Source organism: Lissotriton vulgaris, chromosome 4_1 (assembly GCF_964263255.1).
Source record: "Lissotriton vulgaris chromosome 4_1, aLisVul1.2, whole genome shotgun sequence".
Taxonomy (NCBI): Eukaryota; Metazoa; Chordata; class Amphibia; order Caudata; family Salamandridae; genus Lissotriton; species Lissotriton vulgaris.
This window is the reverse complement of record NC_141691.1, coordinates 695,457,141-695,481,316: the sequence shown is the minus strand read 5'-3', so window position 1 is coordinate 695,481,316 and position 24,176 is coordinate 695,457,141. Positions and strand designations below refer to the sequence as shown.

General features: G+C 47.2%; 1 protein-coding gene across 1 annotated transcript in view; it reads left to right on the top strand.

The window, feature by feature from the left end:
• The window catches only part of ABCA13 (ATP binding cassette subfamily A member 13), a 2,590,787-nt gene that overhangs the window by 724,586 nt on the left and 1,842,025 nt on the right, over positions 1-24,176 (top strand). Inside the window, exon 19 of the mRNA XM_086964984.1 lies at positions 11,806-11,982. Within this exon, the coding sequence (XP_086821110.1) occupies positions 11,806-11,982 (177 nt within the window). The remainder of the gene's footprint in view (positions 1-11,805; positions 11,983-24,176) is intronic.

Below are 24,176 nucleotides of genomic sequence, written 5' to 3'. Positions count from 1 at the left end.
TGGAACAGCAGCTGGTAGAGCGACTAGGGGGAGGTAAAGAGGTGGCCCAGTGGTATTGGAGTTTGCTGAAGTAGGTTGATGGGGAGTTTACTGTACCCGACGAGTTGTTGGGGGAAGTTAGGCGCCCTGTGCGAAGAGACGTGGATAAAATCTTTCACCCTCCTCTATAAAATCGTTAAATCAGCATGGTTGAGATGTAACCAGCTGTTCACGGCACATCGAGCCTACCTCTCACCCCTGAGATTGTCTAAATTCCTCCCAGGAAAGAAATGCAATAAATTCAACTACATCGAGGGTTCAGATGTGCATATGTTCAAGGACTGCCCCTACATCGGCTGGTTCTGGGAAGAAGTGAAATATATCTCTGTCCATCACGCTGCCACTAATAATCTTCGGCTTGGACGATGGTATCACTGGTCAGGCAAGGTCCTTTCTGTTCTATGCAGTTCTCCTGGCCAGGAGGCAAATCTGTAAAGTTTGGGTGGAAGATACGGCGCCATCACATTCAAGCTGGCTGACGTCCCTATATGAAACATCCAAGGTGGACTTGACCAGAACTTGTAGCAAACGTAACTTGGCTTTTTGGGATCTGTTGGTCCATTGGAGATAGTGTTCCGTTTTTTTGGGGGGGGGGGGTTTCCCCCAGGTCCTATGATTATGCCTATTACACTCCAAGGACCTGGGCTCCCCGATTCATCGTTGGTCCTACAGGTTGAAAAACACCGAGATGGAGTAAGTGCAAGCCCACTCCCCCCCTCCTGTCCTCAAGTTCCGTCTCCTACCAATAATCCCAATTCGTGTCGCTGTGCGGGAGACAGTCAAAATCTCAAGTCTCTCAGTGCTGGACACGCTAGGTGGTTGGCGGTTTCTTGAGAGGAGGGCACGGCAAATGAGGACAAAAATAAACAAAAATAAATGAAGCCTTCTGATTTATACCATTATCTAATCCCGAACAATAGAGCACAGGAACTGGCTTCCTCAGCTAGCTCTCACTTTCAGTTGTCAGGGTCACGATTCCACTTAAGGGATGTTTGAACTTCTATGATGCTCTGTGTCGCCCACCTTGTACTCTGAGGAGGGTAGGAAGCCACTCCAAGAACATAGGAGGAAAGGGAAATTGGAAAGACACACATCACTGCGTAGCATCCTCTCTTGGACCTGGCATGGATTTGTCTCATGCATTCGAGTCTTAAAGATAATACACAAACAACATTTACTGTATAGTCATCTGAACAGCACTAGCTCACGCTGTCTAAAATTCAGTGTATGGTATATCGTTTATTTTTGAGTACCACTCTGCAGCCAAGTTTGCGTGTGAATATATATGTTTTGCCTTGCCTGCATAATACGTTATGAAATGTTAGCCTCAAGTCTAATTAATCTGTTGTGTGATGAAATATATATTCAGAAATGAATCCCTGAACTACCTTGAATAATATCAAATGCAGCTAATAATATGTTCAGAAAAACAAATCAAGTATGTGATTCAAAGTCTTCAGAAGAAATAAGAGATTGTTGCTCGCAGTCAGAATGTAGGAACAGTTCAAAAGAATCAGTCATGAAACAATATCTTCCTTAAAAGAATCGCCAAGTCCATGCAAACACAGTTGCGTGCACTCCAACAACAATCACTCCCACTGAGGAAGTTCAACTGATACCACTAAGAGGATTTTCCAGAGATGATTGTAGCACAATTCAGACTCCAAACTGAGCGAAACAAAAATAGGCAAAAGAGAACCATTGAGGAGCGTGCTTCTCCCAGGTAAACACCTTGATAAACTAGAGTTCAGAGATGGCCACCACAATCTAGATGAAATTTGTTCTCATGTGGAATAGGACTATTACTATGTGAACATCATCTTGGTTTGAGGAAGATACACCTGACACTATTTCGGATTCCATCAGAGAAGTTTAGTACATTACATAAATCTGCAGTCAATATTATTTATTTTTCATTTTATTTCAGAAGTTTTCCATAGCACTGGCCAGACCCGAAGGTATCAGAGCGCTTTACAGCAAGAGGGAGAGACATCAAATACTGGGTATAGAGTAAAATATAAATATTCATGAGTGTTCAAAAGTTACAATTGTGCTGAGCGTCCGAGGTGCGCCATTGAGGTAGAGGTCTAGGGGTCCAAGGTGCGCCATTGAGGTAGAGAGGTCTAGAGGTAATCTCGATGCATGGACAAAGTTTAGGCTGAAACTTTCTCCGAGCGGCGGTCAACAAGGTGATGGGTTGGTGAGAGGAGATGAGGTAGGCAGTGGATTTGCATTGCCAGGTGACTGCCGGATGGAGGCTTGTGAGTCGCGGATTTCAGTTTGGGAAGGCAAGGTTGAGGTAAAGGACTTTTAGGAGACTTTTGAATTTTGCAAAGGAGGGTGTAGTTCTGATGTCAACCGGGATGGAGTTCCAGATTTTGGGTGCGTTTCCTGCAAGGAGCGGGCTGCGGATTTTTTTTTGCTCATTTTCAGGGGGATGAGTACAATTCAGAGGCTTCTAGTCTGGCCGGCTTTCTTAAGTTTAGAAGATAGGTATTCCGGTTTCCCTGTGTGCAGGTCTTTGTGCGTGAGGCAGGCAATTCTGGAGATCGCACGCATTTCCACTGGGATCCATTTTAGTTCTCTGAGTGCGGGAGATATGTAGTCATATTTTTTGACTCCGGTGACCATTCTGGCAGCTGCATTGAGGGTTGTTTTGAGTGGCGCTAGGTGGGAGAAAGCTGTACCGGAGAGGACTGCATTCCCATAGTCCAGTCTAGACAACACCAGTGATTGGGTGGCTTGTTTGAGGTCCATGGGTGGAATGTGGGGTTTGGGTTTATTGAGAAGCTTCAGATTGAGGAAGGCTCTCTTTGCGGAGTTCTTGATGTGGTTGGTCATGGTTAGCTTGTGATCAAGTGTGATTCCAAGTGATATTACTGAGTTTGCCAGGGTGAGATTACCATTGAGAGCATTGATTGCCTTCAGCCATTCAACGATTAGAGGGTTTTCTTCCTTGTTGGAGATGAGGAGGATTTCGTTTTTTCCCTGATTGAGTTTAAGGTGATTTGCTGATAGCCATTCTTGAACTTCTCTGATAGTATTGTTGAGTCTTAGAATGTAATTAATGTGGGAGGTTTCCAAGTAGATCTGGGTGTCATCTGCATATAGATAGAAGGGGATGTTGGCATTTTTTCAGAATGGTGGTAAGGGGTTCCATATATATGTTGAACAATTGAGGGGAGAGAACGGGGAGAAGGTCGGACGTAAAGGATTTGATTTTTACCCATTGGGAGCTATTTTGAAAGAAGGAGGAGAACCATGGAAGGACCAACTCATCTGCAACTACACGGTCTTTGAGAGCCTTGATGAGAAGACTGTGATCCACTGTGTCAAAGGCTGCTGTCAGGTCAAGGAGGATGAGTAGGCAGCAATGGTCCGAGTCAAGGGAGTTGAGGATGTCATCCACCATGTTGAGGATTGCAGTTTAGGTGTTACAGCCTTTTCTAAAGCCTGATTGGTGTTGGTCTAGCAGATTAATATTGTCAATATGTTGGTTCAGTTGTCGGAGAACGCATTTCTCAAGGATTTTGGCTAGGAAGAGAGGATTGGAAACAGGTCTGAAATTGTTCAGGTCGTTAGTGTCTAGGCCTGGCTTCTTCAGAAGTGGTGTGACTTGGCCGACTTTGAGGCAATCTGGTATGATGCCGGTTTTTAAGGAGCTGTTTATGATTTCGCACCAAAGTGGTGCAAGGTAGAGTTTCAGCTTTATGCCATTTGGGAGGGTATAGGGTCGAGGATGTGGGATAAGAGCTTGGAGGAGGGGATTAAACTGACAATCTCAGCTTCACGGATGGGGTCGAAGGATCTCCAGGTTTTTGTGGGTCGCCCGCAAGAGGAAGTTTCGATAGATGGGGTACAGTTTTTGCCGGCAGGATGGAGGTTGATGTCAAGTGATAGTTCAATCTTGATGATTTTGTCATTAAAGAAGTTGGCAAAGCTGTCACATAAGTCTTTGGAGGCCTGGACATGGGTAGTAGATGGCTTCTTCTTGCTGTTTTAAGTTCTTCGCAAAGGCTGGAGGAGGGATTCTTTCTCCAGAGACGCTCTGTGGCTCTAAGTTGCCTCCTTCAATCAATCAATCAGAGGACTTGTATAGCGCGCTACTTAACCGCAAGGGTCTCAAGGCGCTGGGGGGCTGGCGCCGTGACTGCTCGAAAAGCCAGGTCATGAGGCGTTTTCTGAAGGCGAGTAGGTCTTCAGTCTGACGTAGGTGGGTAGGTAGGGTGTTCCAGGTTTTGGCGGCGAAATGGGAGAAGGATCTGCCGCCAGAGGTAGTACGCTGGATGCGGGGGACGGTGGCGAGGGCGAGGCTGGCGGAGCACAGCTGGCGGGAGGGTGTGTGGAAGCTGAGTCTGCTGTTCAGGTAGGCCTGGTCCGGCGTTGTGGAGTGCTTTGTTTGCGTGGGTGAAGAGTTTGAAGGTGATACTCTTTTCGATGGGGAGCCAGTGGAGGTCTCGCAGGTGAGGGGTGATGTGGCAGCGGCGGGGTACGTTGACGATCAGTCGGGCGGAGGCGTTTTGGATGCGCTGGAGACGACGCAGGTGTTTGGCTGGGATTCCAGCGTAGAGTGCGTTGCCATAGTCCAGCCTGCTGCTTACGAGGGCCTGTGTTACCGTTCTTCTTGTCTCGGTCGGGATCCATTTGTAGATTCTGCGGAGTGTGCGGAGGGTGTTGTAGCAGGAGGAGGATACGGCGTTGACCTGTTTGGACATGGAGAGGGTGGAGTCGAGAATGAATCCTAGGTTGCGTGCGTGGTCGGTTGGCGTTGGTGCTGTTCCCAAGGTGGTCGGCCACCAGGAGGCATCCCAGGCTGAGGGGGTGGGTCTGAGGATGAGGACCGCCGTCTTGTCCGAGTTCAGTTTCAGACGGCTGCACCTCATTCAGTCGGCGATGGCCTTCATCCCGTCGTGGATGTTGGATTTGGCGGAGTGCGTGTCCTTGGTGAGGGAGAGGATCAGCTGAGTGTTGTCGGCGTAGGAGATGATGGTGAGGTTGTGGTGTCGGGCCACTTGAGCGAAGGGGACCATGTAGATGTTGAACAGCGTCGCACTGAGGGAGGAGCCCTGAGGACACCACAGATGATGTTGGTGGCTTCAGATCGGAAGGGCGGGAGGCAGACACTCTGGGATCTGCCGGAGAGGAAGGATGTGGTCCAGTCGAGGGCCTTCTCTTGGATTCCGGCTTCCTGGAGGCGGGTCTTTAGTGTGCGATGGCAGACCGTGTCGAAAGCGGCCGATAGGTCCAGGAGGATGAGGGCAGATGTTTCCCCATTGTCTAGTTGGCGCCAGATGTCGTCTGTGGCTGCAATGAGGGCTGTATCGGTGCTGTGGTTTCGTCCGAATCTGGATTGGGACGGGTCCAGGATGTTGTTTTCTTCCAGGTGACGGGTCAGCTGCAGGTTGATGATTTTCTCGATGACCTTCGCCGGGAACGGGAGCAGGGAAATGGGCCGGAAGTTCTTGAGGTCCTTGGGGTCCGCCTTGGGTTTCTTGAGGAGGGCGTTGATTTCGGCAAGCTTCCAGCTTTCCGGAATTTTTGGCATTTTCGAAGGAGACGTTGATGACCCTCCGTAGTTGGGGTGCGATGGTTGCGCCTGCCTTGTTAAATATGTGGTGTGGGCATGGGTCTGTCGGTGATCCTGAGTGGATGGAGTTCATGACCTTGCGCGTCTCGTCGTCAGAGACGTTGGACCAGGAAGTCAGATGGTTGGTGCTAATGGTGCGTGCGGGAGGGGTGGGGTCTGGTGCGGTTGGGTCGGTCGCGGTGTTGAAGCTGTCATGGATGTCGGCGATCTTGCGATGGAAGAAGTTGGCGAGGGAATCGCACGGTTCCTGTGAGGGAGGGATGTCGTTGGCGTTGCCGCTGGGGTTGGAGAGCTCTTTCACGATGCGGAAGAGCTCTTTGCTGTCGTGTGCGTTGTTGTCTAGGCGGTCTGTGAAGGAGGATCTCTTGGCTTGTCTGATGAGGTGGTGGTGTCTGGGGTGGCGTCCTTGTGGGCTGCCTGGGTGTCCGGTGTGCAGGCGTAGAGCCAGAGCTTCTCCAGTTTCCTGCATGTGCGCTTGGAGGTCAGAAGCTCATTGGTGAACCAGGAGGCTCTCTTGCTTGCGTTGTTGTTGGGGGGTTTGTTCAGAGGGGCGAGGGTATTGGTACAGTCATCGATCCACTGTCTGAGGTTACGGGCTGCGATATCAGGGTTGTTGAGCTCGGTGGGAGGGTTCATGGCGAGGGTGGAGGTCAGCTGGTCTTCGGTTATTTTGCTCCAGTATTGTCCAGGTAGCTGTTTGGTGCAGTGGTGCGTGGTGGGTTTTCTGAAGGTGAAGTGGATGCAGCGGTGGTCTGTCCAGTGGGGTTCAGTCATGTGGTTGAAGGCGACGTGGGTGCTAGTCGAGAAGACGGCGTCCAGTGTGTGGCCGGCGGCGTGGGTGGGTGTGGTCACGAGTTGTCTGAGGCGGAGGTTGGCGAGGTTGTCGATCAGCGTGGCGGACTTGACGTTGTTGTTGTTCTCGAGGTGGAAGTTCAGATCCCCGAGGAGGATGTAGTCCATGGAGACGAGGGCTTGGGTGCTGGCGAGGTCGGCGATGGAGTCGCTGAACTGGGCTCAGGGTCTGGGGGGTCTGTATACGAGCGTTCCCCTGAGGGTGGTGTTGGGGTTGGTGTGGATCTGGAAGTGCATGTGTTCGGCGGTGTGGAGGGTGTCTGAGTGGGTGGTGACCTCGATGGTGGATTTGTGGACGATGGCTAGTCCTCCTCCGGGGCCTTTGGTGCGGTCCCTGCGGGTAATCTTGTAGCCGTCTGGGATGGCGATGGCGATGTCTGGGGCCGAGGAGTCTTTCCACCACATCTCCGTCAGGAAGGCTATGTCCGGGGTGGTGGTGTCGAGTAGGTCCCACAGTTCGATGGCGTGTTTCTGTGCGGAGCGGGTGTTGAGGAGTATGCAGCAGAGATGGTTGGGTCTAGTCCTCGATGGTTTGGTCGTTCTGTTGCAGGTGAAGCTGCAGTTCCGACAGGAGAAGGGTCCGTGGGTGCATTTCGGGGCGGCCTGGACGCAGCGTTGGTCTCGGTCGGTGTTGAGAGCGTGGAGGGATTCGGCGTCCTAGCTGAGTCTAGGACTAGCGCTGTGGGGTGTGTGGGGTCCAGGGTTTCCGGCGCTGGGCGCGGTCCAGGCGCGGATGGGCGCAGACGGGCTTGCCCCTGGCGCGCCCGCTGAGCGCGGCCACGCAGTGGCCTGCATTAAGAAGGGAGGAGCAGCAGGGAGGCGGGTGGCAAATGGGAGAGGAAGGGGGTGGGGCCGCAGGGGACGCAGCGGCAGGAAGGAATGCGGGAGGAATGCGGGGGCGGGCAGGCTAGATGGGCACTAGGAGACAAGCAGGCAGAGATTAGAAACAGGCAACAAGGTTAAAGGCAGAGAGAAACAATTTTAAAGTGCAGCAAAAAAGAGGAAATAAAGGAGAGAGAGAGAGACAAACAGAGCAAGAGGTCAGACTTGATACTTACCGCCCACCACTAGGCCACCAGGGATGAGGCGCAGGTGGGAGCCTGCGGGTGGAGGAGGGCCTCGAACTTCCAGCTACGACAGCAGTGGCGTGGGCAGCAGCAGAGCACCAGCAAGGTTCGCCTTTCCTCGTTGATGTACTTGTTGAACCAGGATCTGGATGGGATGTTCCTGGGTTTTTTCAGTTTCATTTGAGCTGGTTGGTTTAAGAGGGAGGACATGGTTATGTTGTAGTGGTATATGAGTTCTGTAGTTGAGAGGCCGTCCGGGGAGATGGGCAGGAGGGTGCTTATTTTTTCTTCTAAGTCATCTGTTTTGATCTGCGTTAGGTTTCTACACCATGTAGGGGAGTCTTTGATTGAGGGATGACACATGTTGGGTGCGAGATGTAGAATAGGATTAGGTGGTGGTCTGACCAGTCGACCGGGAGGATGTGGTCTATAGTAATTGCGTCCTGTTGGGCGATAATGGCATCCAGGATAGCCCCTTTGTTATGTGTTTCTTTTGAGCAGTGTTAGATAAGGTTGTTGGAATGTAATAGCTTGTTCAGGTTTTGTACTGGAGCGCTGTTTTTATCATTCCGGTTGAGGTTAAGGTCGCCAAGAATTAGGTTGTTGCTATCTGGGGCGATAGGGTCTGACAGGTGTTCCGTGAATGTGACGGTGTTGCCTAGGGGATGATACAGGAGGTGGCAGTGTAGTAGATTGTTGTTAGTGGTTTTGATGTTGGCAGTTAGGCATTCAAAGGAGTTGTAGTTGAAGGTATCAATTTCGGTCACTGACAGGTTGCTGTTGTAAATGATTGCCAAACCTCCTCCTTTTTGGTCTTTTCTATCTTTGTTGCTGATAGAGAAACCGAGGGTTACGAGCATATCCAAGATAGGAGGAGAGGAGTCATTGAGCCAGGTCTCGTGATGAAGGCTATATCTATGTCATGGTTAAGGATTGATTCAGCTAGCTTTGTGGCATGCTTTGCGGCAGATCTGCAGTTTATGAGCATGCAGTTAGTATGGGGAGTCTCTATTTTCGGTTCAGTTGTTAGAGAAGCAGTAGGGATGTTGATGAGGGAGGCTGGGGGTCTAGGGGATTTCGGGAAGGAATGCTCACTTCTGAATCCAGTGATTACCTGAATCGTGGATTGCAGGATGTGAGTGGAGGGGGTGGTGTATGAAGAGGCCAGCGCGATCGCTTCCTCAGAGGACATGGGTTTCATAGTTCTATTCAATCTCGGGGCATGGATCGAGATAGGGCAAGAGGACTGGCTAGGCAGCGGGGCCTTGGGAAGCCTAGGGTGTGTGGGGATGGGGGAGATGGGAGTAGAGTGAGTGTTTAAGGGGGGATTATGGAGTGTCACGAGGTTGGTTAGGATGTGATTCAGGCCCTGTATTATAATGGTGACTTAGCTTTTAATACGGGAGAGACGGCCCATCTCTTCTTGAGGGGAGGTGGTTTGCTTCTGGGTAGGGTCTCCTCGACGAGGAGAAGAACTGACACAATACTGTAATATTAATTACCTAAAACAAATCACCTAAAACCAAATTACCTAAAACAAATATTCAATATATAAATGTTCTGAATGAGTAAATGTTTGGAACTATTAATGTACTTCATGACTAAGTACATCTACTTTGATTAGCCCTGCGACAACACCTCTCCTACTGTAACAACAAGTAATAGATACTGTGATGATGTTCCTGACACCTGTACAGTCCATACAACGGTAGAACAAGCTTCAGGTGTTAAATTTAAATGATATCTTTAAAATGTAAAATGTGTGGTTGGAATGCTGAAGCAATTTATACTTGCTAAAGCCCCATATTTTTGACCCTCATAACAGGGCAAAGAAGACAACCTTAACCGACTAAAACAAAATGACATCATAAATCTCCCGTCTTGGCCTAGGGGATTTTAGAAATGTATTGTTCACCTCAATAGAGAAGGAAGGAACCATAAAAAGTATTGTTAACCAGGATGGTCTTCTGTCAGCAATGCGTTGCTTCTCTTCCCTTTATATGACAATAAAGTCATGTGTACCTTCCAATCCCTCCTAATATTATCCATAACTCTATTCATTGCTCTCCCAGGGTCTACCTCTTCTTTGATCCACATGTACTGCTATGGAGTTGGACCGGCCCTAAAAGTTACTTCTTTTAGAATGGTCTTGTTCAGTTGAGTCTGGTGTGTCTCAGCACACGTCTTTCTTTAACCTAACAGCAATTAATGGGGCAACACAGTGTCACTAAAAAACTAGGTGACAATATTATTACAAATACAATAGTTCCCTCAGGGGCCCCGCGCTAATGTCAGTTGAAGTAACATTGTTACACTGTATCTTACCCAGCGGATCGGTGAGTATTTTTATTTGATTCAGAATCCATTGACTTTTTTAATTACTTCAAAAAAGAGGTGTCTACTGTATAAGTCCTGATAAAGACTCCATTACAAGCTCAAACTTTGGATTCGAGACGTCAACGTACATGTTATTGGATTTAATCAAAGTTTGACAGGGTGAGGTCCATAGGGTCACTTGAGACCCGAGCTCCAGATTGTTCCATAACTTATGCGTGCTAAGTCAACAGTTTTTTTTTAAAATTATCACTGCACATTTTTCGCTCACCACTGTTACACTAATCAGTAACACTGTGCCATTCACAAAGAGCACCTACTGTCATTCAAAAATAGTTTGCGTAAATATCAGTATTGTGTATAAATATCAGTATTGTAAATGACTTTATCCAAAGGTTGCACAGACTTATGCATTCAAACATATGGGTATTCATTAAACAGCTGGTCCTTTTTCAATTTGCTCAAGACCACTTTCCTTTTCTTTAAGCCTAGGGATCAAAGGCTTTTAGCTACCCTGGGGGAACCTTTGTATTTATTTAAACGGAAGCAGCACTGGTAATGTTTCAGGCCGGCCATACTCCCTCACAGAGGTTTTGTACCATTTTCTGGAGATTTCTCCTGGACTACCCAAAACCTTTACACTCAGAGTCCTGTGATCCACATGATTGTGGCAATGTCCGCTTATCCCACATTATTGGTAAGAGGACTGGATTGCACCACACCAGTACCCATGCCATGGTAAATACTATAGCCATTTACCATTTTATTAAATTGGATCCCTAAATCTCTTGTTTGTAATAATGTGCCTCACATGAAAGAATCAGCAAATATTAATCCTAAGTAGTGAAGATATTTTACATGCTCTAAGGATTGACCATAAATATTTTGCAATGGACTATGAGGTTTTCCTGAACGCAATGACAACGACCTAGACTTCTTGATACTGATAATATTCTTTTCCTATTATAGTGTTCTTGAAAGACACTTATGAGCCTATATGCCTCTAATTCTGTTTGGCCAAGTAGCACCACATTATCTGAGAATTACAATACTGGCTTGGTCTGGAACCTTACATAAAAATTCTGAGTGGTCTATGAGTTGTTAGGTTGAAAAAATGAAATAGTTGAGCCATTAGGTGCCCACGTTAACAAGACCAAGTTTAGATTTGTAGGTAGATATCTCAACCCACTTGATTCCCACCCTTTCCGATACTAGAATTGTAGAAATTATGTAGAGGTTGCATGAAATCAGCCCTTCACTGATATTAATAATAAATGTATTAAATCAGTAAGGCCAGTTTCCGTTTGCTTAATTTGAAGGATAAGATATTGATCACACAGAGACTGTTGAAACACCTAAACCATGAAAGACTTAGGTGGCAGGAGGAAAGTTATTAATGTCCTTCACTAGCCTGTGTTCCCTTGGGGCAATAGATAGAAAAATTCTCAAGAACGGTTTCTTAGTTCTTGCGAGAAAGTCTACTTTTAATATAACAGTGCTTAAAAAAGCCAATTTTAGTGATTGAAGCTCAACTAGTCCCTTATCTCTATGGGATACCAGGGCAGGACAGTAAAGGAGGAGATAGTATTAGCTTATCTTGTGGAAGGAAAGTTAGAGCATTGGGCTAGTATGTTTAAGGGACTGAGACACCATTTTCCACCTCCTAAAGTTGGAGACTTTCTTTTGTTGTAAACAAGTATACCAATTTGCTTAACAAATTCTGAGTATGAAATGGAGCCATCACACACATTATTTGCCGTGAAGCTCTCATCCAAAAAAAAGGTGACACACTGACTATAAATTATCAGTCAGAGTTGGAATGCCTATATTTTTATTCTCTCGAATTGCATTTGGTAAAAAACGTACGAAGCAAGATAAGCTTTTTTCAAATCCACACAGTAATTATTGCCTTGTGTTTTTCTCAAGGGAACACAATGAACCATATGCTAAACAACCCAGCTACCAAGCAGATCAACATGTTGTCCCAGCTAATGGTGGATATCTCATCCTGTGTGCTCCTTGATCGCTTCCAACCACTCAACACTTCTGAGGAGCTAGAGCAGAAGGCCAAGAAGCTCATGCAGCAGAACAACTTCCTGGCAAGTAAGTAATGTTTCTAATATTTTTTTCACATAGGGCCCAATTATTATTTAAATGCCCGTCAGATCTACAAGAGCAACTAGTATTATAATTCATAACATTTGGGTTTGCACTCATAAATCGATTTACTAACACAAAGATGTCCAAATTTATTTTGTGACTCAGGTCCACAGATTTAAAACCCCTCACTAAAAGTAGACTAATGGCAGCATATTGCTTAAAAGCATAAATATCCCACCATTCGATAAAGTCATGATAAAATATGGTTGGTGAAACATATTGAACATGATTTAATAGTAGAACTATAAATAGTAGAATAAACTAGAACAGAAATAACTTCTTATCTGATATGCAATTCTACATTGGGCATAACTTTGCAGTATCAATCTGCGGTGATGTTTCTTCTTGAATGATACATTGGCTGAAATGTTTCAATTTGTGGGCGAGAATGCAAGTATTTTCTGTGGTGAGCTCTGGGCTTTTTCAAGTAAAAATATATTTTTTGAGTTGCTAAAATATTGATGCTAAAAGGCATGTTCTGGTTGGTATGTGGCTTCAGTGATGTCTGTAAAAGAACAGTTTTATCCTCAGTATCAGTGACTACATTTATTATTGTACTTTATTTTTTAACTCTCTTTCATATAAAAATGTCTAGTGTAGCACCTCATTCCTACCTGAGCTGGGGAACCACTCATGGATTGGGAAATTTCGGGAGCAGTGTTTTTAGCATATGTGGAAGTACTAGAAGGTGATGATTGTGGGACTGAAAGAAAATTATTATTACTAGAACATTGCTTAGGGGGATTTGGCCTAAAATAGTTTAGCAATCTGACTATTTTAGTTCATCCTTGCAATATTAGTGTTTACTAATATACAGCTTAGCAAATAAACATGAGAAATTGTTGGAAACCTATTGAAGTCATGGAAAGGTTCAAATTTTGTACTAGAAAACAGGGCACAAAATAATCTATAGAGAATTATGTTTTAGCATTGAGTACATTAGGTTATATTTGTGACTTTGAGCACATTAATTAATACCATGTTCTCTGTGACCAAATTCTTATGAAGACGAATAATAATAAATCCAAGAAAGATTATGGACTATTGCGGATATGTTACTTAATGCAGCAATATAGTTTTCCAAATGAATAGAGAACTCTGAGAAATGTGTGCAGGAAATCCTGAAAGTGAGATTAATTCTATAAACAAAAATATCATTGACAATAAAACCAGGAAAGGAATTTATCACAAAAAAGATACAAATAATTTGACTTAATTGTTATATTAGTCTGTCCCATCTAGGATTTTATTTTATTGTCCTGCCCTTGACAAACTATTTTTTAAATGTAATAAATAAGGTATTTCAATAGAATATGCAAATCTAATATCAAGAGAGTCATCTTAATAACTAAAGAGTGAATTAATTGAGAAATAGAATTAAAAAAAGATCCAAACACCATTTTGAGTGTATAAGGAGGATATGGAAAACTGAAGGAACATCTGATGCTGTACTTCTGGATTCATGTGCTTGGTACACCATTACAGAGAAAGATGTAATGGATCAGTTATAGGAAATTAAGGAATTATATCCACCTGACATATCTCATGGTGCATATCCTGGTCATAAAATCAACTTAGTTGGCTATTTTTGGTCTATTTGGAATTTTCAGGAAGGGCGTGCCATGGCAAGGTGTATGTATTGAGAAAGTGACAATATTTGTTAGGGTGGCCTCATCGAGAAGGGTATAGAACAATTAGCAAAAACTAAAACTGAAACACAGGAAGATATTCAGTGAGAAATTGGGTGAGTTTTGTGGTTTTAAGCATCACATGAATGCAAACAGAAGGGGCAATGCCAGTATGTCATAAAATCTGGAAAGTACCACTTTCCTACAGAGGGAAACTCAAAAGGTATTTTACAGAGCTTACGTAAGAAGGAATTATTGAACCTGTAGAACTGTCTCATTGGGCCTTATCATTAGCTATATTGGTAAAGGCTTTGAGAGATTTGAGACTCTGTATTGACTGGCGCGGTCTCAGCAATTTACTTTGGGTGGATAGTCATTTGTTACCTAATATTCACAAGATGGTTTGTACTTTAGCTACTGTATTTTCAACTTTGGACTTAACAAGCTCTTACCCTCAGGTCAAATTGGATGATGATTCTAGGATATTAACCCCTTTCATCTTGCCAGAAAAAATGTATTGCTACCGCAGAATGCTTTTCGGTATAGCCAGTGCAGACTTGGTATTTCAGAGAGACAATTTAAGGCATATTGGGAGCAGCTGCTTTTCAAGATGATAATTTAGTTGTATGGGTAGGATACAGCAGAACATGATAAGAACTTGGATATTGCAGTAACATTTTAGGAAAATGACCATTTTTGCCTAGTCGCCCCTACCTTTTGGCTATATTTTCCTGCTGGTTTTTGGACTCCACACACTGGAACACTGTTGTCTAGTATCCAGTGCATGGGCTCCGACCCCTAAAAATAAGTCAAATTGGTATACTCCAGATTGGTATTTTTAACCTACCTATAAATCCCTAGTTTATGGAACAAGGTGTACCCAGGGCCTGTAAGGTAAATGCCACTAACAGACTGCAGTATAAATTGTACCACCAATAAGGTGACTATGCAAAACATGACTGCAGTCCTGCCACCACTAACATGGATGTGCAGGTTTAAACTGCAAATTTGACCTTCAAAATAACCCTTTTTGACAGGCCTAACCCTTCCTTCAAATATTAATAAGTCACCTGTAAGCAGTCCATAAATGCCCATAAGGCAAGGTTCATGATATAAAAGTAACACAAGTTAGAATTTAATGTTAAACATATCCTAAAAGTGACAATGTCCTAAAAGTTGTTGGAATTGTTTGTAGTAGGGGATACAGAACTGCTGCAAAAGTGGATAGGGTTACCCTTGGGAAGCGTTTCCCTATTGGTTAGGGAAGGGCCAGGAATCAACCCCACCCACAGATTAGTGCCAGGTATAAATGTAGCACCTATGGGCATCCTCTTCAGAACACTACTGGACCTGTGGAAGACAGGAGAAGGAATACACTAGCTGTTGAGACCTGTAAAGAGAGCCCTATAGGCTGTATCTGCTCAAATTTGAACCCAGGACTAAGAAGTGGAGTTAACGGGTCAGTTGACAGACCTCCTGTCACGCTACAGGGGCACAAAAGCTGCAAGAAGCCGACCTTCCTGGAACAGTCCAGCTGACCAGTTCCAACTGGACTTGCCCTTGATCCTGCAGGTGGCTTCTCTTGAAATGAGTTCTGACCTGCAAGTCCTGCTCCTAAAGTTGTGAAACCCTTGGCTGGTGTCAGAGTGTACTCCTCTTGCCTAACCCTAAAACCTGGGACTTCGAAACTTTTTCAATACTTTTGCCTGGACAATCTGCTGAAGATCAGGGCAAACCTGCCAAGTCAATCCAACAAACATGCATTGTTGCTGGGCAGATTGCTCCCATTCGGAGCTTGTCCCCAGCCACGAATTCATTTTAGAGGGACGTCATGGAGAAGGTATTTGGTAAGGAGCCCTGTTCGGCTATTGCATGCAGCCTTGCCCAACAGGAGAAATACAAGCTCCAAAACAGGTAGGACCACATTTATCATAGTTTCAGGCAGCACAGATAGGTGGGCTGCGTTTTGTGACAGGGTAAGGGCAGGAGTGCACCGTACTTTGCATTATACAGCGAATTCCTTCCTTTTCCCAGCACTGGCTCACAATGTGCTGCCTAGTGCTAATGCATGCACTCTTGCACCATGGTCAAGTTTGCCTAAAATGTTAGTAGGATTGTTTTTGAGCAGGAAGAGCCACCATTATCTGAAAAGATAGCAAGATTCAAAATTCCAATTCTGTAAACATGAGGTAGATTATTGGGGTCATTTGATAAGTGGATTGGACATAAAGCCTCAAGTATATCCTTATTAAAGGTATTTTGGAAGCTCCAATTCAACTACACTGGAGCAATTAATAGCTTTATCTGGTTTAACAGACTTTAACTCAACATTATTTTAGGATTTTACATCTAAAATTTAACCTTTTAGTGCCAAGTTTAAATTGTGTGATTCAGTAACAGAAAGTTTGTTAATTTGTTAATGAATCTTATCTAAAACCATTTGTGGTTGGGAACCAATCAATGTGCAGTTGTACTAGATGCAAGTAATGGTGTGAAGTTATTACATTTATTAGAATGGATGGCCTGAGGAAATTGGAGTATATGGTGAATTAATGAGTGTTTGCTAAGGTACCTGAAGAATTTGCGATGGAGAATGATTTAGTGATGAGAGGTAACAGGTCTGTTACTCCTTTCTTTTTTTTTTTTAAATTTGTTTTTATTGTTGAATCATAGTAAAGCATTCAGTAGTTTCGAGCAGTAAAGGGAATGGCGTCAACATTCAGCCACCTCCCATCAAAGTTGCAACTTTTTTTCTTTTTTGCTTTGGTTTCTTTAACATAACAACCAACATTCAGGTCAATAGATTGGCATTACAGAAGCATTGAAAATAAGCAAGATCTTTCGTGATTGCATCAGAAACCACGGCCAAGGCTTCACATCTCATAGGCAGTCCACTCATTGTTCATGCCAGGAGGGCCCGGAAGACCCCGAAACAACCCGCACCCCTATGTCCCTGTCATTCCTCCCACCTCTATTCCACATCATCTTCCTCCTCCGAGCTATCTATCTCCTCTTCCTCCGGTAGTGGGTCACAAGGCTCCCCCCTGTACAGGTTCCAGGGCAACCAAATTTTATTCCATTTACGTGGGTTAGCTCGCTGCTGGTACACCGCCCGCTCCCTCATCATGAGCATATCCATGTTTCTGCACCATTGTGCTAAGGTCGGTGCCACTGATGCCCCCCACCTCTGTGCTATGTCCCGCTTTGCTAGCATCATTCCTATAACTGCCCATCGCCGCCCATGTGGAGTCAGGTTGGTCGGGCCCCATACATTCAACAGACAAATTCTAGGGTCAGGCGTGACCGGGAGTTGCAGAGTCTGGGCGACCGTGCGTGTCACTCGCCTCCAGTAGTCCACCATGTTAGGACAAGACCACAGGGTATGAAATAGTGTTCCCTCTTCCCCACAGTTTCTCAAACAGTACGGGTGGTCCGCCCTTTTAAGTTTGTGTAGGGTGGTGCGTGTGTAGTACACCCGGTGTAATATCTTGAATTGTACCAATCAGAATTTTGCCGAGATTCCGGCTTCTTTAGGCGACGCCATTGCAGCATTCCAGCCTGCCTCATCCAATTCCCCAATATCATCTTCCCATTTTTCTTTCAGTTTCTGCAGTGGGTCAGGCAGGTTGTTTACTAATTTGCGGTATGTGAGGGAAGTAGCGCTAGCCTCCATGTAATCGGTGAGTAATCGGTCTTCCAAAGGAGCCGATTCTGGGATCTTAGTGCCCGGTGTCAGTACAGCCAGCAATGCATGTCTAATCTGTATGTATCGGTATGTCTCTGTAGTACTCAGTTCGTACTGTTCTCTCAGGGTGTCGAACGGAACCACCCCATCCCTGATCCATAGATCACCCACCGTGGAAATCCCGATATCGTCCCAGTGGTCGAAGCCCTTGCTGCGTCTTAGGCTACCCAGGGACTTAGAATCCCATAAGGGTGTAAGCCGTGTGATCACACCCCCCCACTTCAGACGAGTTTGAGCTTTATGCCATAATGTTACAGTGTGCTTAGTCGGGCCGATCAGTTTCGCCGTCAGACCTTTGTGATAGAGCGGGGCCAGAAGTGTATTAGTGCCAAGCTGCCGTCTGTCCGCTAAATACGCCGGGTCGTCCTGCAGTGCATGGACCCATTGATTAATCACCTTGAGGTGTGCCGCCCAATAATATAATTCCAGGTTTGGGAGCGCAATCCCCCCGCTGTACCAGTCTCTAACCATTTTCACCTGTGCGACCCTCGCCGGTCTATCCCCCCACAACAGGCCCGACAGTTGCCCTGATATCTGTCTAAAAAAGGAAGGCGGGACCAGTGCTGGTGTGTTTTCCAAAACATAGAGGAATTGGGGCAGCGCCATCATCTTGAAAAGCGCTGCTCTGCCCAACAATGTCAGCGGAAGTGTCTTCCAATGGCGCACGTCCGCTTTCAATCTGTCGAGTAGCGGCCTCAGATTCAGATCCTGAAAGGCCACATGGTCCCGTGTGATCTGAATCCCCAAGTATCTAAAGGAAACGGTCTCCACCATCAAGGGGCATTCCGCCTCCAGGTGTGGAGGGGTGCCATGCAGCATGTAAAGCACTGATTTCATCCAATTGATCTTATAACCTGAGGCGAACCCTTGTCGGTCACACAGTGCCAATAATACTGGAATCCCTTCCGCTGGGTCTGTTAGGTATATTAGCATGTCATCAGCGTATAATGACACTCTGTCTTCCCAGCCATCTCCCCATGTTATGCCCCGCAGTAGCTGGGTGGTCCTAATAATAGTCGCCAGGGGTTCTAGTACTAGGGCAAACAGTAACGGTGAGAGCGGGCAACCTTGCCTCGTGCTCCTTGCCAACGAAATGACTCTGGAGATGTGGCCGTTTGCCGTCACTCGCGCCATAGGATTCCTATACAGTAGCCTAATCCACGCTATGAATTTTGGGCCAAAGCCCATATGTTGCAAAACTGCAAAGAGGTACCGCCACTCCTCCAGGTCAAATGCCATTTTGGCGTCCAGCGAGAGGATTGCTGCATCGTCTGTCAATAACGGAGCCCTCGCCATAACACCATGCAGGCGCCTGAGATTCATTGCCGTACTCCTGTGGGGCATAAATCCCGATTGGTCTGGATGAATTAGATGTCCGAGGTGAGGCAGTAGCCTGTTGGCCAATAGTTTCGCCAAGATCTTACTTTCGGCATTGAGAAGGGAGATCGGCCGGTAGGAGCCACATTCCTCAGGGGGCTTGCCAGGTTTCGGGATCGCTACAATGGTAGCCATGCACTGATCAGGTGGCAGGTGTCCCTGTTCTAAACTGTCTACGTACATGCTGAGTAGCGGTGTAGTAAGCGTCTCAGACATGATTTTGTACCACTCAATCGGAATCCCATTGGGGCCCAAAGCTTTCCCTGAGTGCAACGCTGCAATAGCCGCTTGTAGTTCCTCAGCCGTCAGGTCTGATTCTAAATCATCTATATTATCCTGCGACAGGGTGCGGGTGGGCACTCCCACGAGCGCTGTCTCCGCCATTTCCTGTGTAACCTCTATTTCAGGGGTATAGACCGTCTGGAAGTGGTCAGCCAGGAGTTCGACCACCAGAGCAGGGCGGGTATGCACCGCCCCCGTAGAGTCTTTCACTTGTAGAATAGCCCTCTGCCCCTCTCGCTTCTTCTCTAGCCAGGCTAGGAGTTTGCCCGCCTTGTCCCCTACATCGTATACTTTATTCGCCGTGGCCGCTATATTGTCAACCACTCTACGGCGTAGAAAGTCAGTATGGCGCTGTTGACACAGTTGTAGCGTGTGCAGCGCGTCCCCGGTCGGGTTGGCCACATGGTCTTCGTGTGCCTTAGCGAGTCTGTCCTCTAAGTCTAGCAGTTCCTGTTTCTGGGTGCGCCTATAACTCGTTATAGTGGAAATGGCTTGTCCACGGAGAACCGTTTTATAGGCTTCCCACAGGACCGATGGGGATGATACCGAACCTGCATTCTCAGCGAGGTAACACCTCGTCGCTGTTTTAAGTGCTTTGGTCACTTGCGGGATTTTAAGATACTCCGGGGATATTGGGTATATGCGCTTATGGGACCGTTCCGGGTTGGAAAGAGTCAGCGTCAATGGGGAATGGTCCGAGACACCCCTAGGTTTGATCTGTAAGTCATCTACCGTGAGCAGCCCATGGCCCGGAGTCAAAAAATAGTCTATCCGTGACAGACTATCATGTACCGCTGAGTGGTAGGTGTACTGACGGTCAGTTGGGTGTAGGCGTCTGTCAGGCCTTGCGCTTCTAGGAAGTCATTCAGCCGGGAAGACCCTGGAGCCTGTGTTCGTACCGGGAACCTATCTAGTGTATTGTGCGCCACTGCATTAAAATCCCCCCCTACTATGAGATCTCCTTCCGGGAGCTCCAACAGAAACTTCCCCAGTTCTGGGAGAGCAACCGCGTGCAGCGCCGGCGGAATGTACACCAAGACTACATTCAGCTGCCTCCCTTCCCACTGTCCAAGTGCCGCTGCGAAGCGCCCCTGGGTGTCTACTTTCGTGGATTGGAGTATGAATCTGGATGATCGGTGCAGTAATATTCCTGTCCCACGGGACCCCCTAGTGAATTCCGAATGAGCAATCATACGGTATCCTTTCCTGTCTAGAGCACGGGTGGCTGTACCTGTGAGGTGCGTCTCCTGCAGTAGGACCAGGGCCGGATTAGATCTCCTTATACTTTGTAACACTAAACCTCGTTTGACCTTGTCCCCCAGGCCTCTCACATTCCAGGACAAAAGTTGCAGAGGTGCCACCGGCTCCGTCCTAGGTTCCCCCCTCCCTATGTCATTCCGTGTGTTGTGTGCCATAGCGTCTGTGGAGGAGAGTATCTATGTACCATAGTAAATGCGGACTAGTACCTTGACAGGAGCTTGCCCTATTTTGTGTGTGTGCCTCGCGAAACCAATCTATACCTGTAAAACAACTCAAAAAACCCAAACCCCCCCCACTCCCAACTCCCCCCCTCCCTGCCCCCCTGCTAAACGGACCTAGAACCGCCCGCCCCCCCAACTTAGCAGAGTGCCTGACCCTACCCCCAAACACAATACTTGCTCGTTGGGGTGAAGGACTCTCCGGAGTCGGCGGCCTCCCTCCATATCCACGGAGGACCTCCGCCCAGTGTCCTTGACGGCCTGCCCGGCCAGAGTTGCAGTTAGTCTATCTTAGTAAGTCCGGGAAGTCATTGCTCTTCGTTATTCTCAGTTTCGTGAGCCTCGCTCAGGGGCGAATGTGGATCTCTGTCTCCACCGGATGCTTGGGAGCCTGAACGGAATCCATTTGCGCGATGTTTGTTTGATCTGTTGGAGCGGCGAGGTAGGCCCGTCTGCCTCCAGCCTTCTAGCCAGTCGTGGGCAGCCTCCGGAGTGTCAAAGAACCAAGTTTTGTCGTCCGCCACTATTCTCAACTTGGCTGGGAACAGCATGGCATAGGGGATTTCTCTCGCCCTAAGTTCCTTCTTGACTTCAAAGAATGTCCTCCTTCTGCGTGCGACCTCTGCCGTATAGTCTGGAAAGAACGCCAAGGTAGAGTTTTGAATTTTAACTGGGGGTGAAGTTCTTGCCGCTTGTAGGATCGCATCCCTGTCTCTAAAATTGAAGAGTCGTGCAATGATCGGCCGCGGGGCTACACCCTTCTTCGGACGTCCCCCCGGGACCCGATGTGCTCTTTCCACTGAGAAGAAGGCGGAGAGACCCTTGGGTTTGAGTTCTTGTGTGATCAGCTCTTCCACATAGAGGTCCATCGCTCTCGTGTCCTCCGACTCCGGAACCCCTATTATGCGGATGTTGTTCCGTCTCGAGCGCCCTTCTTGCTCGTCCAGCTTTGCACGCAGTTCTTTATTGTCCTTCGAGATCCGTTCCATACTGATTTGGAGCTCCGAGACATCCTCCACCAAAGATTTGGTAACTACCTCCATCGAATTAACTTTTTCCGACATCTTGTGGAAGTCGGCTCTTATTAGCGTTATTTCTGTTGAGATCGATCCCACCGTCGCCTGTACCTGCGTCAGGGCCCGCATCACGTCCTCCAGGGTCGCCTTCTTACCTCCCGCCGGGTCGGCTGTCTTGTTCGCCTGCGTTTTAGCATCTGGAGGGGAGGAAGTCGGTTTGTCGTAGGCGTACCTCTCGAGTCGCGATTGTGTGTTACCTCCCTTCGGCCCTTTACCCGCCATGGTAGCTATCGTTGCTGTGAAGTTGTCGCTATGGACAGAGTTCTCAGGAGGCTGAGTCCCTCCATAAGGGTCCTCGGTGGGGGCCCGCCGCTTTATTAGTGGCTCCTGAACGTGATTGGGCCTATCTGATGTCTGGAGAAGCTTCGGATCTTGTCCCCGTCTCCTAGCCCACCGGCGAAAAAAAAAGGCAGATAAGGCTATGTCGCTGCGTGGTCTGCCAAGCCCACAGACCCACGTCACTGAAGGAATGGAGGGAACCCCCGGCCGGGGCGGAGTGTATGATGCATGCCTTAGGAGGTCGCCCCACTGTGCTCTTGATAGTCCCAGGGTGGTTGGCGCACTCCCCGGTGTCTCCAGGTCCTAGCCGGGTCTACCCCAATCACACACAAGGATGTGCCCACAGACCTGCAGAGTCAATGGGGGCACGGCGAGGCCCAGTAGCGGTGAGGTTCCCACCCCTGTAGTGCCGGGGGGATCAACAGTACAGTGTCCCAGACGCTGAGTTTAGGACACTATGTGCCAATGACGGGGTGTGGGAGCCCAGGATAGCCGGATCACTTCCGAGGGACAATGTCTGCAGTTGCGGTGGAGCCCCGCTCCGGTATGCTAATGGCTGCCTCGTGGCACTACTCACGATGTTGGCGCCCCTCGCGCCAGGCCTCCTGTGGTCCGATCGAGTGTAGCCCCCGGCCCCGGCGTCTCATACAGGGTGCCGTGTTGCTCTCCGTGGCATCCCTGCAGGCCTGCGCTCCGGGTCCTCCGATGACCGGGGGTCAAGATGGCGGCCCCAGGCCCAGATGAGATGGGTCCGTCCACCGCCGTGCAATAGCCTGGGCCGCGTCCTCCGCTCACCGGGCAGCAGTTAATGGTGAAGTGTCCCTCGGGCACACGTATCAGGGTCTCTGGCGTTCGCGCTGGGCTGCGGACTCCTCTTGTTCCCGGTGTTCCTCCGCGAGCGGCCGCTTCCGGCACCTCCTCGCCCAGTCCACAGCACTTCCTGTCGGCCCCTCTGTGTTACGCCGGTCACCGGCTCCAGTTCTGTCTTGCGGCCTGAGTGGGCACTGCGGCTAACTTCACTTCCCGCAGTCGGATTCGCAATCTTGTTGCTGTCGGGTGTGCCGTCCGGTCCTGGGCCTCAGTGCCTGTCCCGCAGGGTGAATTTCAGCATCGGATAATTAGTCGGATCTGTCCGGAGGCTGCTTCAACCGCGGAGCTCGCCCTCTAAGCTGCCATCATCACCGGCTGCTAGCCACGCCCCTCTGTTACTTCTTTCTTGATTGCAAAATAAATATTACTAATTGTTCTCATGAAGGATATATTAGAGTTGCAGGTACCAAAAGAAGCTTGCATGAAAGACTGTGGTAGCTTTGTATGGATACTATGATTTATAGGCAAGTCAGAGCTTGCACCATTCCAGCAATAGATCAGCCAAGCCAATATTTTCAGTCTTTTCCAATTAAGCTCCCTGGAGGACCATTGAGGACATTAGGGATAGATATAATTGGCCAATTCACTCTTCTTCCTAGGCAAGAGGCCTTTGGAATAGTATTGTGGCGTACTTCTCCAATTTGCCTAAAATAAAAAAATTTGGGAAAGTTACATCAGAGATAGTGGTAAAATTGTTGGATAAACTAATCTGTAGAGAATGGATACCCGATGAAACTGTCTAATAGTGGTACACAATTTGTAAATTCATGTATTCAAAGACATTTTCCCAAATGTTCAGTCAAACACAGGATAATTTCCATCATCCATCATGATTCCAGTGATCAATTTGAGAGATTCAACGTGGTAGTGAAAAAAGCTATTCACTTGGCAATAAAAGGGAGGATCAATTGGAGTAAATCTCTGAAAGCTATGATACTTACCTATAGAACTATCCCAAAATCTGAGACTTTGGTAAGTCCTTTCAAGTTGTTGAGAGGATGCAAACCTAGTTCTAAACTTCTTACGTGGTGGTTGAAAGTAAATGAAGGGTTTTAATTGATTTCAACAACATAAGGATGGTTGTAGAGAAATTCAAGCAGATAATGTAAATAGACATTGCAATAAAGAGAAGAGCTTCAGTATATATTGGTGATTGGGTATGATAGGCAATGGTGTTGTAGGGAAAGGAACAGCGTACTGGTCAAATTCTGTACAAATCCAAGAAGTACTCAGAAATGCTGTAAAGGTTAATGTTGTAGTGGGATTTCAAATGTTTTTCACTATATAAAGGAACAATAGGTGTGTACCGGCATGATGATGAAAGTAATGATAATATGTTTCGGAAATTACTTGTGAAAGAATCTCTGATGAAACTGCACCATTATCTGAGGTCACAGCTAGT